Here is a 16,825-nt window from a genome sequence, read left to right as displayed (position 1 = left end):
AAGAAAACCTAGCAATTTCGCTGGAAGGTACTTTTCAAAAGAAAAAAAGAACCTTAATCCCCGTCCAGTTGAGACTTCCCTGTATGCGATTTTGTCTATGCCTAAATTTTACCAACTCAAAAAGTTTAATAAGGAAAATAAAAAGAGACAGGAGGCCTGACGGACAGCGCGGACCACGTGAGTCCGAACAATTGACCGCGGAACGGAGGACTAGTAACTAGAAAAAAACCCACAATCCACGCGGGCCGCATTCTCCGTATTATTTTGCAGTGGTGTTGTTTTCTGTCGGGAAATTTATTTTTTTATTAGAGAGCGTTCAAGATGTGACACTTAATTTTATGGTAACAAATCAACGAGGAATTTCCCAGCATTGCTGAGGACGGAAAATGAATGATGAAAAAAGTGGCGCTGCGGAGGATCGCTGGGAAAATTCGCTGAACAACTCGAACAGCTCCGGTGAGTAAAGTCCAGTGTAAACCTTCTAAGTGCAGCTACAATAGCGTGAGTCATAATAAAACATCGTTTTGGGACAAAATTTGTGTCTAAAACTTCCGATGTTGTGTTTACTGCTTCACAGGTGTTTCTAGTGATGGCCATGAAGCCGTCCGACCGCCGGATAGCAAGAAATTTCACGCAGAAATGGATGAAATCACTGAGAGGATTCGGGTTTTGGAGACGAAACTTGTATCCTGCTTGAAACACTTGTTGCTGTCAAACAGTCAAAGTCGCTTTGATTTGGAAGAAAGTTTCATTATTTGTATATTTTTGGTGTATAATATGAAAATCTTAGGTTTTGTCTCTGTGTATTTGCTGTTAAAAATCCTTAATACTTTTGTTGAAATCCCTTGAGAAGCAAATGGCTAGCTCCACTGCTAAACCGGTTGTCGCTATTGACAGAGAAAAGTTGCTCAGCGAACTCCAAGACCTCCGCGCACAGCGCGAGAAAGTCATCGAGGAGAGGAAGCAGTTTGATCTAGAACTAAAAGGGTTGAACATGCAAGTTCAGAAGAAGGTAAGTATTTTTTTTTGCGTCCAAAAAATAGTGTTCACCTTGTACAGCTGTAGATACACCAAGAATTGTCATTTTGATGTGATCGATGTTTTGCGACCACGGTTTAATTCATTCTACGTTTCTTGATAATCGTATCTATGGAATAACAGTTATGCCTATAAATAATTTTCTTAGTAAATTTTAACAGTGTTCTTTGTTTTTCTTAGATGAAATATGATTAGGATTAAATTATCAATAACCCGAGGAAGTAAAAGCAATTTGACACAGTCTTTGTTAAAAAATTAATTAATAAAAAAAGAACAATTCATTATAATTTATGCTGTTCACGTGACAGAAGCTCAATTTTCAGAGCAAGTAGCAAATGTAAGTACAGGTTATACAATAACAAAGATTCTATTATGTAGTTATTATTGGCCCATGATCTGTTAAAGGATGGACACATTTGATGATATGATGACGTGAAGTGAATGTAAAAAAATAATGTAAATGTCATTTGTTTACCCACGGAGCACCAAAGAGCTCTCTAGGAACTCGTTCGAAGGTGACCGTACGTTTCAGGTCGAATTGGAATTTGGAAATGTTGGGGTTTTTTTTTGGGGGGGGGGGGCAAATTCGAGTACCCGGAGAATAACCCCTTCGAGCAACAATAAGAACAAACAACAAACTCAACCCACACATGACGCCTAGTCTAGGAATTGAACCCAGGCCGCATTGGTGTGAAGCGAATGCTCTCACCACTGTGCCGTCCCTGCTCGTGTGTGCATTGTACACACGAGCAGGATACATATTCAAAGTACTGATCAGCAAAGTTTTGCAAAGTGTTTTGCTCAGACAAAAAAGAGAATTGCCTGTTAAAATGGTCGAAATCATAAGACAGTAAAGATACAACTTTTACATGTGTGTTCAAAATTCTGTCCATCCTATCTCACATGGACACTCGTCCTTCTGATAGTAACAACTTGTTGATTAATCCAGAAATGTTAAGCTTCTATCTTCTTACTCTTCTCTAGTGTGAAAATGCCTGCAGGTGATTGTTGGGAATTTAATTAGACAATTAAGGACGGTGCCTCCTAAAATACACATACAGTAGAGGTATTTTTGTTAAGTCTATGGCCGTGTGGGAAAAGCAGATCTTAGTATTGGCGACTGGAATCCAAAAAGAAAATTGGGGGTAACCATGCATTTTTCAGAGATAATTAAGCAACAATAGCAGGGTTTTCATTAAGAATTGGATTAGCAGGAGAATACGGTAAAGTAACAGGAGAATTATTATAAAAGGGTAAAGCTCTCACAAGAAAAAAGCAAGATTTATCCAGAGAATTCTGTGTAGTAGCTGGAGAATTCTTTGATCTCCGGCATGCCTAATGAACACCCTGAATAGTTCTAAAATGCTTTTAAAAATAATACATAGCAATGTATGGAATTATGTCCAAATTAAAGCTTAAGTATCTCTGAAAAATGCATGGTTATCCTCTTATTTTCTTTTTGGATTTTAACAGGCCTTGCTGAGAACTGCTTTCCCTACATAGCAAAAACCATGCAAAAATACAGTAACTGTACCTTTGAATTAGGAGGCACCGTCCATAAGAAATCAGAGCTTACATACATACAAACATAAACCTCTCCGACCAACCCAAGATGCACAGAACATATGCGCAGTTGCAAAAGGAGGCTTTGTTCTTACATGTAACAGCTTGGTTAATAATACCTCCACAGAATGACGCATGTACAAAGCTTCAAGCTGGAGTAAGATACAAATCAGAAGCAAGGATTGACGAAGCAGTGAGGTTTGTACATCTGAACTGCATCTCTCTTGTTTTTTAAGTACCCCTGGTAGTTCTTTATAATTTTGTTCAGTAAAGACGTCTCAGTTGCATGATTTTTTACAAAACATATACTTAAAGCCTGGTTTACACGTACGATGCAAGCGTAAGCATAAGCACAAGAAACGTATGTGTAAACTGGTGCGACGCAAGCATAAGCGCCTTGTGCTTGCCCTTGTGTTTATGCTTGCATTGTTCCGATTTATACGTATGATGCAACAACACAAGGATACTTGCATAAGCACAAGCACAAGAGAATGGAACGATTCTCTTGTGCTTGTGCTTGTGTCGTTGCGTCATACGTGTAAACCGCGACGATGCAAGCGTAAGCACAAGTGCAAGGAAAGGAAACTGAAAAACAGTGACAAGTTGTCAGTATAGATTCTAGTCCGCCATGTTGGAATCAAATCTCACCCCAAAAGGCAGCCTGGCCACACGATTGCACCTAATTTCAATGCTTCTGCGCTTGCGTATGTCACCTTATCCTCCTAAGGCTGAGTACAAGGCTTCAAGTACACCTCTTTTTGCAAATTTAAAAATTCTTGATGTCTTTAGTCTCTACTCACTCCAAGTAAGTTCTTTTATGTATTTATATCATCATGACGCTTTACCTACTGCTTTTAATCAAATCTTTCAAACTGGAAATCAGATTCATCATTATTTAACGAGGTACTCTGACCTTTACCAACCTCATACCTGTAGAACAAATAACAAAAAATTCTTGATTCTGTTTCAAGGTCCTAGGATATGGAATTCATTACCGACTTTAAAAAACGCCCCGACTTTTAATATATTCAAGCGGGTGATCAAACCATTTTTAAGGGCCAGACAAGATACAACCAAAATACCGTAACACTTTGTATCTATCTAACTTATCTAAGCACACTTACATATTTGAAATATACATCTTTTCTTTTAAATGCTGCCTAGTAGTATTTAAATTGCTCGTGGGGGAAAATCTCTATTCCTCATAAGCTTTGCTTCTCGGAGATTTCCCTGCCACAGTCACTCTTTCCAAGTTGTATGTTCACTATTAAATTTAATATTAATTAGCTATTTATTATCTTTTCTATCCTATTTGAAATTTGTTTTGTGTGGCAAGATAAAAATAAAAGTAAAAAAAAAATGAGATGAGCCCAAAATTTAATTTTGTCTTCATGACCAATTGCTGTTAAAACTTCAGTTCAGGTGTGGAACTTAGCTTCCGAGTTATGCTCCTCTTGTACAATGATTTTTCAAACAATCAAACACCAGGTCTGTAAAATTATGTTACAGGAGGCTAGAGCATCAGATGCAAGCCCAACAACTCAGGCTTAGTGAAGAGAAGAGACTTGTTGCTGAAATTGACATTTTAAAGAGGTCCAAAAGGAATTTAAGGTGAGTATAATGTTTATTTAAAGGAGTAATGGCCCTGTGATGGGGATTTTTTATGTGTTTTGGTCAAAACTGTGCTGTAACTGAAACTAAGTACTTTTTACATCTACAAGTGCTGGCTTCTCAAGTCATTTTCTCCAATGAAAGCAACCTGTTTGTTAATAAATTGGAAGTCTAGAACAAATTGGAAGTTTTTTCATGGATGAGTACTATCCATCTGGGCATTTCTAATGGATGGACACTATTCACTGAAGACTGTTGACATGTCCTGTGATCAAATTAATCCAACCAGACTCAGAAAATTTAGATGTGGCTAAATATAATTTAGGCAAGGTTAAAGTCAGTTCCATGCCGGTCAGCGGTCGCCTCTCGTCACGGCTCAGGGGCGACCTTTGCATTCTCTGCTGGGGGGCAACCCGTGGTTCGCATTGCACTTGATTGCTTGCTTGCCTGCGAGATAGGTCATTTTGTGTGCCTTATGATTAGTATTCCACTGATTGGGTTCAGTGTGACGGTGCTGTTGGTGGTGGCCGCTCACAGGGTTGCCATGGATACCTCCTTTCCCGTGCCTGATTGTTCCTGGCTCCACCAACCTTCTAGGCACCAGCTGCCAAGCTCGTCTATTGTTGATGAGTTTAATGGTGAACTACAACTTGTATATCGGCAGGGGTACATATATTTTCCAGAATGCTGAATGCAACATCCGTAGTAGTCCTATAATGTTGGATGTCTGCAATAACAACAACTAAAAGCTAACTGTCTGTATAATCAGTGCTTAACCCTAAATATTATAGAAAAGTGCATAGACCTAAATAATATCATTCCTTGTTTAAACGGCAGGGGTATTTTGCAGAATGCAGAACGCCAAACATTGCATTTTACGCCACCTATTTAACAGTTTAGCATAAAGCAATGAACAAATAACGTGACTGATGAATTGGAAGCGTGTTGCCTTTCTAAATTTTATTTACAACTATTTTTTGTGATCATTAATTTTAGTGAGTATTTGGCTCTGAAACAGCATGTTGATCAGTTAAGACACAAGCAGATGAAACTCAGGAATCAGAGAGATGTGAGTATTAGCTTCCTGGTGTTTGTTATAATCCACAATCTAGTTCTGTCAGTGAATATTTCGTTTTTGTCAGCAGAGTTGGTAATCAGAGTGAATCGATTTGTTTTAACCAAGGGCTAAGTAAAGGCTTGAAACATCATCACTCAAATTTATATACAGTGGCCAATTTAAAATTACCTTTAGTTATGAACTCTGCTGATAATTGACAATAATTTATTATCCTACGAAATTGTGCAAAATGTAGCCTGATACTCACCTGATGAGGCTGACAGTAGGCCGAGATGCCAATAAACCAGGTTGATGTTCGGATTCTGCCAGATTTATGCAGGATCGTTGTTTTATTATTCAACACATTGATAACAAAGCACTGTTTTATTGCAGAAAAGCTGGAGACGATCTTTATTTGGCCTTTTTTGTCCCCATCACACGAAATAACCCAGATTGCAGGATATCTGTTAACTACAGACAATATTGAATAATTTTTGTTCAGTGCGCCGTGACCATATTATTTGGACAGTGGTACAATGTGTTGAATACTAATTATTTTGCCAAAAAAAATAAATGTTTGTTTCTACTTCTCACTAACACAGCACCACAGTTTCTTTAGAAACTATAATCCTCTCATCTATTTGTCAATCTTAACCCTTAAACATGGACCTGTAAACCTTGGCCTGGTCATTTCATTTGAGGCATTGTGTTGTTAACTCGCATTGCAGAATCCATGCACCAGGATACAATTATAGGATAATTATTGACAGAATTATTATTAATTATAATTATTTACAGAATAACTACAGTATTTATAATTAGTTTATATTCAAAATTCCTCTACTGTTGCTAAGTAGTTGACTGTGTTTAAAAATAGCTTATTTATAATAAAAAAAAATTAATTATAATTTCAGCTTACAGTACTAATGAAGTTTTGTTCCAACTGTTAGGCTTGTGTTAAAAGAATAAATGGCTTGAAATCAAGAGAGGAAGAAATAAAGAATCTTTTAGATTCAGATGATAGAAGTGAAACTGAAGAAACTCAAAGTCAACATCTTGAACAGTTCAATGAAATAGAAGCTCTAAAGAAAGGTAACTGAACATCTTGACATTAAAGGGGAAGTACATGTATCATGGGGTTTTTGGTATCTTTTGTTTAAAAATGATGAAATATTACCTTCAATCAGCTGCCAAATAATTCTAGAATGATGAGAGGAAAGAAATCAACTCAATTGTTGAAAGGAACAACTTGTGATCTGCTCTTAGCACATTTTGGAAACAAAAATGCCAGAACTTGAAAAACATTAGCCTAACATTTTTCAAGTTTCAATCCATACCGGCCTACTCTGTCTCTGGCCAGAGGCACCAACCAACAGTTTTATTGCACTGGGGTGATAATTAATTTTATAACAAACATGACAACTATTTCTTTGTTTCTGCTGACAGGCAAACATTTTTGGGCTTTGAAATGACAGCAAATTTCCCCTTTAAGTGTGAAAAAATAAGAAAAATTTTAAATTACAAAAAAATCAATAAATATTGGCAAGCAAGCTTGTTGCTAATATTTGTGACACCTAGAAGAGCACCGGCATCTGTAGCTATGACTTGGTCATATCAAGTTTATTAGCATAGTTGCACATCATGTACATCTCCATAATTATAATGCACATATGCAACATCATATGCATGCATTGTTGAGTTATAATGCATGTGCATATGCAAATCTCAGGGCATTTTAGAATGGAAGTAGTACAATATGAAAGATGAAGACTAAAATGGAAAAACAATTTTCTCATAATTACATGTAGAATTGTATAAAAAATAAATAAAAGTAAAATTGGGAGGTAAAGTGTCATCAAGTTGCATCAATAGTCTGCAAACTTGAAAGCATGTGCAAATCTTGAGATATGTTATACAAGAAATAACAACAATCGTCCCTTGTGCATTCTTGAGTTACAGTGTATATATTAAGAACACTTGGGAAGTGTGCAAGTTCTGTGAACCCATTTTACAGATTTTCATCTCTGGTCTAGATATTGTTCGATTGTGGAGTTCCTTAACATGAAATCTTCACCCACAATCAAACAAGTCATAGCCAGCAGATTTTAAAATCTGTTGTGATAAAATCTCAATGGAGGCAATTGACACCAGGACCCCATGTTTCAATATCTGCAGCTGAAGTTGAGAGGCTTTTGTTTATGTTGTGGTTTCTGAATTTTTTTTAAAATTTTTTTCAAACAAGTTTAATATGTTTTCCTTTGTGCAGTATTCATTAAGGTCCTCTGAGACAAAAGGAAATAAAAATCAAACTGGTTTGAAAATTTTTAAACCAAAAACATTTTGAACCACAACATCTTTTTAATATACTGTATTATTAACATTTGTCATTAAAATAATATTACTGTCTCTTTATCATTTTGTTTTATAAATTTATTTTATCAATGTGCATTATTTTGCATTATTTTGTAATTTAATATATGAAATTACACTTTGAACTGAGTTTAAACCACAAAAGGAACTGCAGTTGTAGTGATTGCTAATTTTATCGTGTTTTAATTCATTTTAGAACTTAACGAACTTCACCTCAAGAAAAGAAACTTTAAAGCAAGTTTCATAAAAGACAGAAATGACTACTATGCAGCCATGAGGGAGATGAAATCTCAAAAGCAAAAGGAGGAGCAGGCAAGGAGGAAAAAAGAAAGACATACCATGCTTACAGAAGTGTAAGTTCAAAAAAATCCACTGTAATTAACATTCGGAGGATAACTTAAGGGAGTAAGGGACAGGTTCCTGTATTTGGAAGGCTGGCTGTGTAAGGAGCCTATGTCAAATTTTAGCTTGATTTTCAGTTTTTATTACACCACATTGAACCACCACAAGGTGGTCACCCTTGGAGAAATAGCAAGCGGCTACTTAATCTAGTTGGCTGCCAAATGGAGGTTTGCCAGAAATTGTCCTAAGGCGCATTAGAAACATCACCTTTTTTCACATTAACATGCTTGGAGACTTGTGACAACCACTGTATATATTATGTCCACCTGTTTAGTTGCAATTTCGAAGTTTTGCCCGTATTTGTTACGAATTCAAAATACTGTACAGGAAGTTGCTTTAAAAAGTCACACAACTCATTCAAATTGTTAATTTGTGGATCTGCTTGGTTGAAACTCTGTTAAAAGCCCGTTAGTTAATAAGTTATTTTTGTGAAGTTGATATAATGATGTTAAGATTACCATACATGCATGTCACAAATAGTTCTGTTTGCGATAATAATTTTATTTAATATTATTTTTTGTTTTCATTACAGAGCAAGGAACAGAGGTAAACTAAAACCGTACGAAAAGGAAAGAGCACTTTGTGACACCCTGATGGGTCACTTGGAGAAGCTACATACAAATTTTCTCCACTTACCTGATCCACAAGCATTTTCTTCGTCAGACAAGGAGCCTTCACTATCACCAAGTATGTTATTCAGTATTGCAGAGGTTTTTTAATTGAGCAATGAAAGTAAATAAATGTTATAGCTGAGTTTAATCGTTTGTCTCACGATTGAGTCACACAGGTGTGGATTGCGAGGTTTCGACTGCCATACTGCTGGTCTTCATCAGGCGATGATATGGACTGATCGTGTGACAGTATAAGTAGCACCTTGGTTTGTGTTGATCAGTGCATTTCAATCCTCTCTTAGGCTGTTGTTGATTGGAGGATTTCAATCCTTGACGTTCAGACTAGAAATGTTGTTTTTGGTTTTTATTGTTTTCCTGTTCATCATCACTGGCAAAAATTAATAAGCACTGAGAATAAACAAAGAATACCATTTGATCAATAAATACATGTACATTTCATTTGCTTTGTCTGAAATTATTTCCAGATGAAGATTTTCCAAAGTCTGATGGTGAGGGGACGTATCTTAGACGCAAGTCAGCCACTGATGATCTTCTTGGAGTCTTTGCTGGGTTTGCAAGGAGCCCACGAAGAGGCAGCCGAAAAGGAAGGCGTTCTTCAGCAAGGGAGGTCAGAAATTCTTTTAAAAACTAAGGTCCATCCATCTGGATGCATTTTTCAGCTTTGCGTTCCATGTGTGGAGTGATATTTAATTCACTTTGAAAATGCTTTGAAAACAGTCTCCAGTTACTATCATGGAACCTTTTTTAAATGAAATAAGAAAATGAAATTTTCAGATTACTTCTGTGTGAACAGTGAGAAAATGAGAAAAATGTCAAAAACAGCATACTGCAAATAGGAACTTTTCTTTGCATTTTGCATGAAACATGTTTCAAAATTTGCACATTTTTGAAACCAGTCTCTGGCCGAAGTGCATTAATGTGTATAGACAGTGAAGGCATAAAAGTTTGAAGAGAATTGCTCAGTCTTAAGTTGATTACAGTTAAGTTGGCAGTATCATAATGCTGTCTGACATTTCAATGACATTTTTAAACAATTTTTCCAAGAGAGCATGTTGTGTATGAGATGATAGACAGGCAACATGGCAATGCGTAGTGCCAAGTTGGCTATAATCATCTCATACAACAACAACAACAATTTATTTACAGTTCTTATTTATCTCATATCCAACAAGTGTGAGTGGAATAATAATATTGTTTTATTAAAAAGAGTCAAGAAATATTACTAGATTTTGCTGATTTCGTTTTGCAAGAACAACCATATACCATGGCCGCTAAGCCAATTAAATCCTTGGAATTGCATTAAACAATGATCCAGTTTTAAATAATTTACTAAATGTCATTATCAAGGGAAAGTCACTGTCTATAATATTGTTTTCACTCATGTATATTCAAACCTTGAAGAAACAGTCACTTTGCCTTGATAATGACGGAAGTAACACTGAAATGTAAGTTTGAGTTTTTCTACTGAAAAGTTTTCAGTAAACCTCTAATCATACAATATCATAATGGTGGCATCCAGGCCTCATAATTGGAAGCTTATTAATGATTTCCTTTTTCGCTCATTTCCTTACAGGTTCCTCGCAAGTTAAACCTGAACTTAGAAGTTGTTGAACAGCTCTTTTTTCTCAGTGTTGCTCCTCCTGTTACTGCTGCAGATATTCCAAAAGTGCTTGAAGAGCTTCAAGAAAAGAAGGCAAGTCCATCGTAAAACACCCTACATTTCTGCCATCAGTTTATTACACAAGTATACTCTGAGAGGGCACTAGAGTAACATCTAGGTTATGTTACTGTATATTCCACTTTCGTTGCTTTCCATTTGTCATAACTGGCTGGCCAGTCTGTAAATCGAATGCGTCATTTTGAAGGGATGGTGCTGCAAAATCTTGATAATCGGTTTGAAAATGGTACTGTATGTGCTACAGTATTTTAAAGAAATTTGAAGGTCTAGCTTTCACATTCCATTTACGAACTGACCAGTCCGACTGGCCATTTCTGACAAAATTAAGGGAAAGTGCATTAATTTTGCCTCTTATCAGATCCATCAACGTTTCAAAGATTATTTTTGTGTAACATTTTAAAAGGAAAATTAACGAAAAAAAATGTTACATGACATTTCAACGACCTCAGTCATCATTTTTCAAAAATGTTTCTAAAATTTTTTTTGTGTAACATGTTAAAAGGAAAATTAATGAATAAAACGTTACATGACATTTCAATGACCTCATGTCATCATTGTCAAATGCAGTGAAAGAATTAACATACATGTATATGCAAGAATTAGCATGCAAGTGTTTATACAAAGGGTTTGGCATGAAACTTTGTATAAACAGTTGCATGCTCTTGTTTTACTATAATTGTAGTTTTGTAATTCACACACATCTATTTCTGTATACGTAAGTTACATGTCACTTACATGTATGTTAATTATTTCACCGCATTTGATAATGATGACATGAAGTCGTCGAAACGTCACGTAATGATTTTTCATTAATTTTTCCTTTTAAAATGTTGCTCAAAATTGATCTTGATAAGAATATTTTTGTGTAGTTCCAGAAATATCCAGCCCTGCCTCCCCACAGAAGTAATTGAAACTTCCAGGTGCTTGTGGGAGGTCTCAAAGGCCAACATACTTAAAAACTACACCTTATACAAAGTAGGAATTTCCTGATATGTTGGGGGTCTTAGCTAAAATCCCTTTCATGGGGGAAGGGTGGGTATGGATATTTTTGGAAGCTATGCACTATACATAAGATTCATTATTTATTTAGCCAAACCCTGATGTAATAAAAGGTACAATAATAATATTATTTCTACTTGTCTCTACTAATGTTTCATTTGCAGGACTTCTATGAGAGGGCCCAAACTTCACATTCTGTATTGGCACCTCCAAATAATGACCCTATGTCCCCAATTACAGAAGAAGTGGCACCTGAATTTCCTCGAACATTCAAGAGAAGCAGTGAGACAGAAAATTCTAAGGAAGACATTCAAGGTGACGATATTGCAGCTGTCAAGAATGACACAAGAGATGGAGATGTTCATAATAATCCCCAAGGAAATCAGAATGAGGTCAATTTAACTTCAAATGAAGATGAAGACAAATCAAACACGAACAGTTTAAGCAGCCTCTTACCAAAAACAGAAGGTGAAGTGGCTAGCCTTAAGAAGACGGAGGTTCAACAAGAGTGTACTTCGGATGAAAATAGTGCTCTGGAGACACAGCCAGCTTCTGATGATACTTGCAATTGTGAAGCAAACTCTGGTGAATCATCAATTCGCAACCCCGCAACTTCTTCTAATGAACACTTTTCTGAGATATGCGATGGCCTATGTCCTGTAAATGAAGATATGCATGGTCTGGGTGAGCCTATGACAAACTCTGTTGAGAATGGCAAGGGCAGTCCCAAAGAAGAACAGATCATTCATTCTGATAATACCCAGAATGGTGGAGTCACTTCCAAGGAGAGCTGCATTCCAGAATTAATAAATTGTTCCCATTTTACTGGCTCATCTCAACACGGTAGCAGCTTGTTGGTTGATGAGAATGGCTTGGACACTGCCTATGACAGAAACTCTTTAAATGAAGGTGGCAACATAGTGAACGTGCACTGTGAGAAGTGCCCGGCTTAGTGTGAAAATGAAGGCCCATGGTTGCTTGCCAGGAATAAGCCAATATTGCATCTTCAACAGTCATCATCTGCATGGCCATCATCGTCATCTCCCTGTTCATTATTCTTATCATCATCACTGCCATTGTCGTCATCATCATCATCATCATCATCATCATCATCATCATCACTATTCTCATTTCTATATGTTCATTGTATTTAGATCATGTCAGCATCCTTGTTATCAACATCATCATCATCATCATCGTCATCATCACTATTCTCATTTCTATATTCATCGTCTTTTTCATGTCAGCATCCTTGTTATCATCATCATTATCACTATTCTCATTTCTATATTCATCATCTTTTTCATGTCCGCATCCTTGTTATCATCAGTTTCATCATCATCATGGCCGTCCTCACGATCATCATCATTATTCTTAATACAAGCACTGTGAGATGCATAAGACACTATACACGAACTGTATTTACATCAATATTGTTAGAAAAACTGTGACAAGCCTGCTTCATTGGTTATCAGGTATGATATTTATCATAATTGTGCCCAGTATATTACTGGAAAAACAAGTTCATTTCCAACTGGCTTGTATTGACGAGCTGGACCAGTGGCATAATGCTCCTATCTTCAAAAAAACTTATTTTGTTTAAAATTAATAATTTATGTCATGTTGAGGTAAAAATCCAGATCTGTTTGACAAGAGAGAAAACTTATGAGTGAAAAAAACAAAAACAAAACAAAAGCAACAGCAAAAACAAAGCAGAGATAATTCCTCTCCTGGTAAATTCCTTTACCTTGTCCCTTGATTTAACCCACCTGTCCAAAAAAAAAAAGAAGAAAAGAAACAAAACACTGAAAAACCATTAAAAAACTCTTTCCTCTTGGTCAGATACAAACCGTACGTTACAGGAAACGCATGCCAATATCAACCTCAAAATTCTTCTTACAAATCGTTAGACTCCATGCATTTTTTAAAGAAGCATTTAAGAGACATTCCAGAATCAGCAAAGTTTTAACTTTGGTGATCCTTCCTATTACCTGTTGATATGTACTGGTATAATTATTATAAAGAGAAATTAGATTTTGATCATTGTTGGGTGAAAGGGTAAAATGTAATGTTTTTATACATGTATGTTTAAAAAACCTTAACATTGCTACTTTTAGCTGCAACTTTATGAGGAATAGAAATGATTTTATGTTTTTCAATCACTTAGTATTAACATTATTTAAAAAAATGACTCAATCATACATCTAGGTAAAAGTTTCTACTTCCCCCCCCCCCCCTCCCCTCCCAAACAAAACAAACACCAAAATCTCAAAAAATGTTCAGTTATTAAATATTACTGTGTTAATTCGAAAACTGTGAACACTTGCATTAAGCTTTAAAAGAGAAACGGAGAAAAATTACATTTGAATATTTGACAGAAATGTAGCCAGCTGCAGTGGGTACGTCACTATCTGGTTGTTTATGTTTGCTGTGATTTGAGGTCTCTAGCGATGGTTATTAAGGAAAAGTAGAATATCAAAGTTAACCCTTAAGCCTCATTATCAACATGAATGATCTCCATACATTTGATATTACAGTAGTAGGAAGAATTTACTAACACAGTAAGACCTCTAATCTTTAGTGATCTTTTCCTTAAAGTGTATATGACAGAATTTTTTTATTTACTTAAAGGGGAAGTATCATGCAAATTTGTTTTCATTTCAAAACCCAAAAATTTTTGTCTGTCAGCAGAAACAACGAAATAATTGTCAAGTTTGTTAAAAATTATCATCCCAGTGCAATGAAACTGTCGATTAGTGCCTCTGGCCAGACACAGAGTAGGCCGGTATGGATTGAAACTTGAAAAATGTTAGGCCAGCGTTTTTTCAAGTTCGCGCATTTTTGTTTCCAAAATGCGCTAGAACAGATCACGAGTTGTTTCTTTCAAGAATTGAGTTGATTTCTTTCCTCTCGTCATTCAAGAAATATTTGGCAGCTGATTGAAGGTCTTATTTCATCATTTTTAACAAAAGATATCAAAAACCTCATGATACTTCCCCTTTAATAATCAAATCTTCATGTTGTTCTTGTATGAACATTGAAAGAAAAATTTCTTATCAATTTTCTTCCCTGCAATTGAGGTCTACAAAAACATGAAATATCACTGGTAGTTATGACATCAATACAGGATCTCTACTTTTGTGGTTTCTCTATTCCTCATAATTTGGTCCATACAGGTTTCTCTCTCTGCACACAAAAAACAACTGAGGAACAGAAAAACCATGAAACTAGCAATCACATATGATGTTATAGCCCAACTATCCCCAGTCTCCCATCGTGCATGGTATTTTTTTCCCAACCAGAAGTGAAATTTCACATTTTTATACATCTCAAACCCAGGGAAGAAAAGTTGATCGGGAAATTTTTTATTAACCCAAGCAAGTAAAAAATTTAATTTTCATGACCTTTTTAGGTCATTAGTAGTAATATTGTAAGGAGAGATTAGATATTGATCACTGTTGCGGCTTAAAGGGTTAATTAAATCAAAGTGTTCACAGTTTTTTAAACTAGTGCTCAGTAAGTCATCAGCCTGCTAAACTCAAACTTAGGTTAATTCCTCTTGGGAATAAAGAACCATGGACCAAGCTTGTTACCAGTGTTGGAGGGAGGAAAAAACATACCCTGCTAGAACCAGAAATCGTAGGTTGGGCAACAACTTACACCAGTGTCAAACCTTGAGTTTATATGTAACGAGGTTCCACCTTTTGAGTCGGTGGATGAAATCCTAAATTGTGAGCAAATACTTTTGTTAATTGTGTTGTACAGAGATGGATCTAGTTTTTGAGTCTGTGGATGAGCAGTGCTTACTAGAACAGTAATTTCTTGTGATGCTTTTTATTATGCTGCACAATGTGGTTTCTAATTTTTGACTTGAATGAATCTGTAAAGTGTGACCGATCAAATGAAAGCTACTGAGCGGTACTTTCCTTTGGTGTCTGTGGATGAAATCCTAAAGTGTGACCGTTCAAATGAAAGCTACTGAGCAGTACTTTCTTTTGGTGCTGTTTACTATGCTGTGCAAGGTGGTTCTAGCTTTTGACTTTGTGAACAAAAGCCTTGAAAAAAATTGTGACCATTAAGTCAGCCTGCGTGGTAGGTGGGATGTTTGGTGAAGGTGAAAGTTGGGGGAATGAGAAGCAAAGCCGCGAGAAGGGAAGGCTTACACCACTTGTCGCAGCTTGCGCCGCTCATCTCATGGCGCCTTCAAGGACAAAAATATTTTATTTGTACAGACAATAATACCGCCAGGCACGCAGGCTAATTCACGTGAAAGTTGTTGAGCTGTACTTTCACATGGTATTGTGTATGTTATACAAGGTGATTATCTGGTTGATACTGACTCAAGAGTTGACTCTGGTAGTGAGAAATTTTAAAGTGATAGAACTTTGTCAATCAAAGATTGGTGGTAATGCTGCAAGGCTGTACATTTTACTGTGTCATGTAATGATGTAAATTGCTATCCTTGGGAATAAGGATTTATTGATATTTTGAGTGTTTCAAGGTTTTTGTAAATAAAGAAAGTCAGTTATTCTGACAAATAATTTTTATTTCAGTCTGTGATTTTGTGCGGCAGGTACGGATGAAGTCATCACTATCACAAACTGACAGCCTAGTTGTACTGGAGGAGATAAGTTTCTTTTTCTGATGAATTATATTACTACACATATGGTCTCCTTTGCAGTCATTCTGTGGGTTGTCACACAACACCCTTTCCTTGTTGGAAGGAGCGTTACCAGCCTCGTTTCCAGTCCACTGGGGATGAAGGCATTGCGTATGCTCATCACTTGACCGCGGTCAAACTTTTAACAAACAATCAATTATAAATGGAATTAGGTTCTAAAGGAACGGGTCTCTGTAAAATGAAGACCGAATGGCGGTGGATGGCGGATGATAAAATGCGGATAATAAAATGCGGATGACAAAATGCGCATCATAAGAAAGTAAATTAAAATAATAAATAAATAAATCAGAGATGTCCCACATTTTTTCCTTCGTGTATAGTCGGATCCGAAAAACAAAAACTTTCATGGAAGAAGACATACTTTATCATAGGGCTCCGTTCTACTTTTCAACTAAACATCACCACAGCAGTACTTTTTTCCCCATCTTTATTAATAATTGACATCAAACAAAGAAAACTACACTACTACCACTACAGTACTTGATCGACGCACCATCCTACCCTATATAGTTGCCAATTTTGCACGGAGCGTTTGTACTTGCACAGCACGTGTTCAAAGGCTTGCTAGCATGGAAAGTAAAGATTTTATAACTGGATGGTAACGCCTTATCCGGGACTGTTTTTAGGCATATGACCAGATTTAAAGTCAATTTACAGTTTAGCCCCTTTCCCAGCACCCGCATCTTTATGTTGGGGGGGGGGGGGGGGGGGGGTGGGGCAAGCCTTTGTAGTCCTCTTGCTTCCTTCGCCTATGCTCTGGAACTGTTGTCATTAAGAACGTACGCTACTTTGTT

The 16,825-nt window shown here is 36.4% G+C and overlaps 1 protein-coding gene across 2 annotated transcripts; it reads left to right on the top strand.

Moving 5' to 3' along the window:
- The first annotated feature begins 254 nt into the window (after positions 1–254).
- Positions 255–15,897, top strand: LOC146480156 (uncharacterized). Of its 2 annotated transcripts, none has more exons than XM_085110021.1 (12): positions 255–456; positions 578–684; positions 854–1,012; positions 2,729–2,799; positions 4,111–4,212; positions 5,209–5,281; positions 6,220–6,361; positions 7,836–7,992; positions 8,574–8,728; positions 9,138–9,280; positions 10,247–10,366; positions 11,515–15,897. In XM_085110021.1, the coding sequence occupies exons 1-12, from the start codon at positions 387–389 to the stop codon at positions 12,301–12,303; spliced, it is 2,088 nt and encodes a 695-aa protein (XP_084966147.1). In that variant the 5' UTR covers positions 255–386; the 3' UTR covers positions 12,304–15,897. The 2 variants fall into 2 exon arrangements, with proteins under 2 accessions (XP_084966147.1, XP_084966146.1); XM_085110020.1 differs by having other exon boundaries at positions 839–1,012.
- The last annotated feature ends 928 nt before the right edge of the window (positions 15,898–16,825 follow it).

This window comes from Pavona decussata, unplaced genomic scaffold, assembly GCF_977016875.1.
Source record: "Pavona decussata unplaced genomic scaffold, jaPavDecu1.1 SCAFFOLD_55, whole genome shotgun sequence".
NCBI lineage: Eukaryota > Metazoa > Cnidaria > Anthozoa > Scleractinia > Agariciidae > Pavona > Pavona decussata.
The sequence above is the reverse complement of the archived record's forward strand: the minus strand, read 5'-3'. Positions and strand labels throughout refer to the sequence as shown.

Excerpts from the sequence above, each read along its gene's own strand:
- LOC146480156 (XM_085110020.1), top strand. The coding sequence starts at position 387 with ATGAATGATGAAAAAAGTGGCGCTGCGGAGGATCGCTGGGAAAATTCG. Across the intron at positions 2,800-4,110 it reads AGGATTGACGAAGCAGTGAG|GAGGCTAGAGCATCAGATGC; the intron begins GTTTGTACATCT and ends ATTATGTTACAG. Across the intron at positions 5,282-6,219 it reads AACTCAGGAATCAGAGAGAT|GCTTGTGTTAAAAGAATAAA; the intron begins GTGAGTATTAGC and ends TCCAACTGTTAG.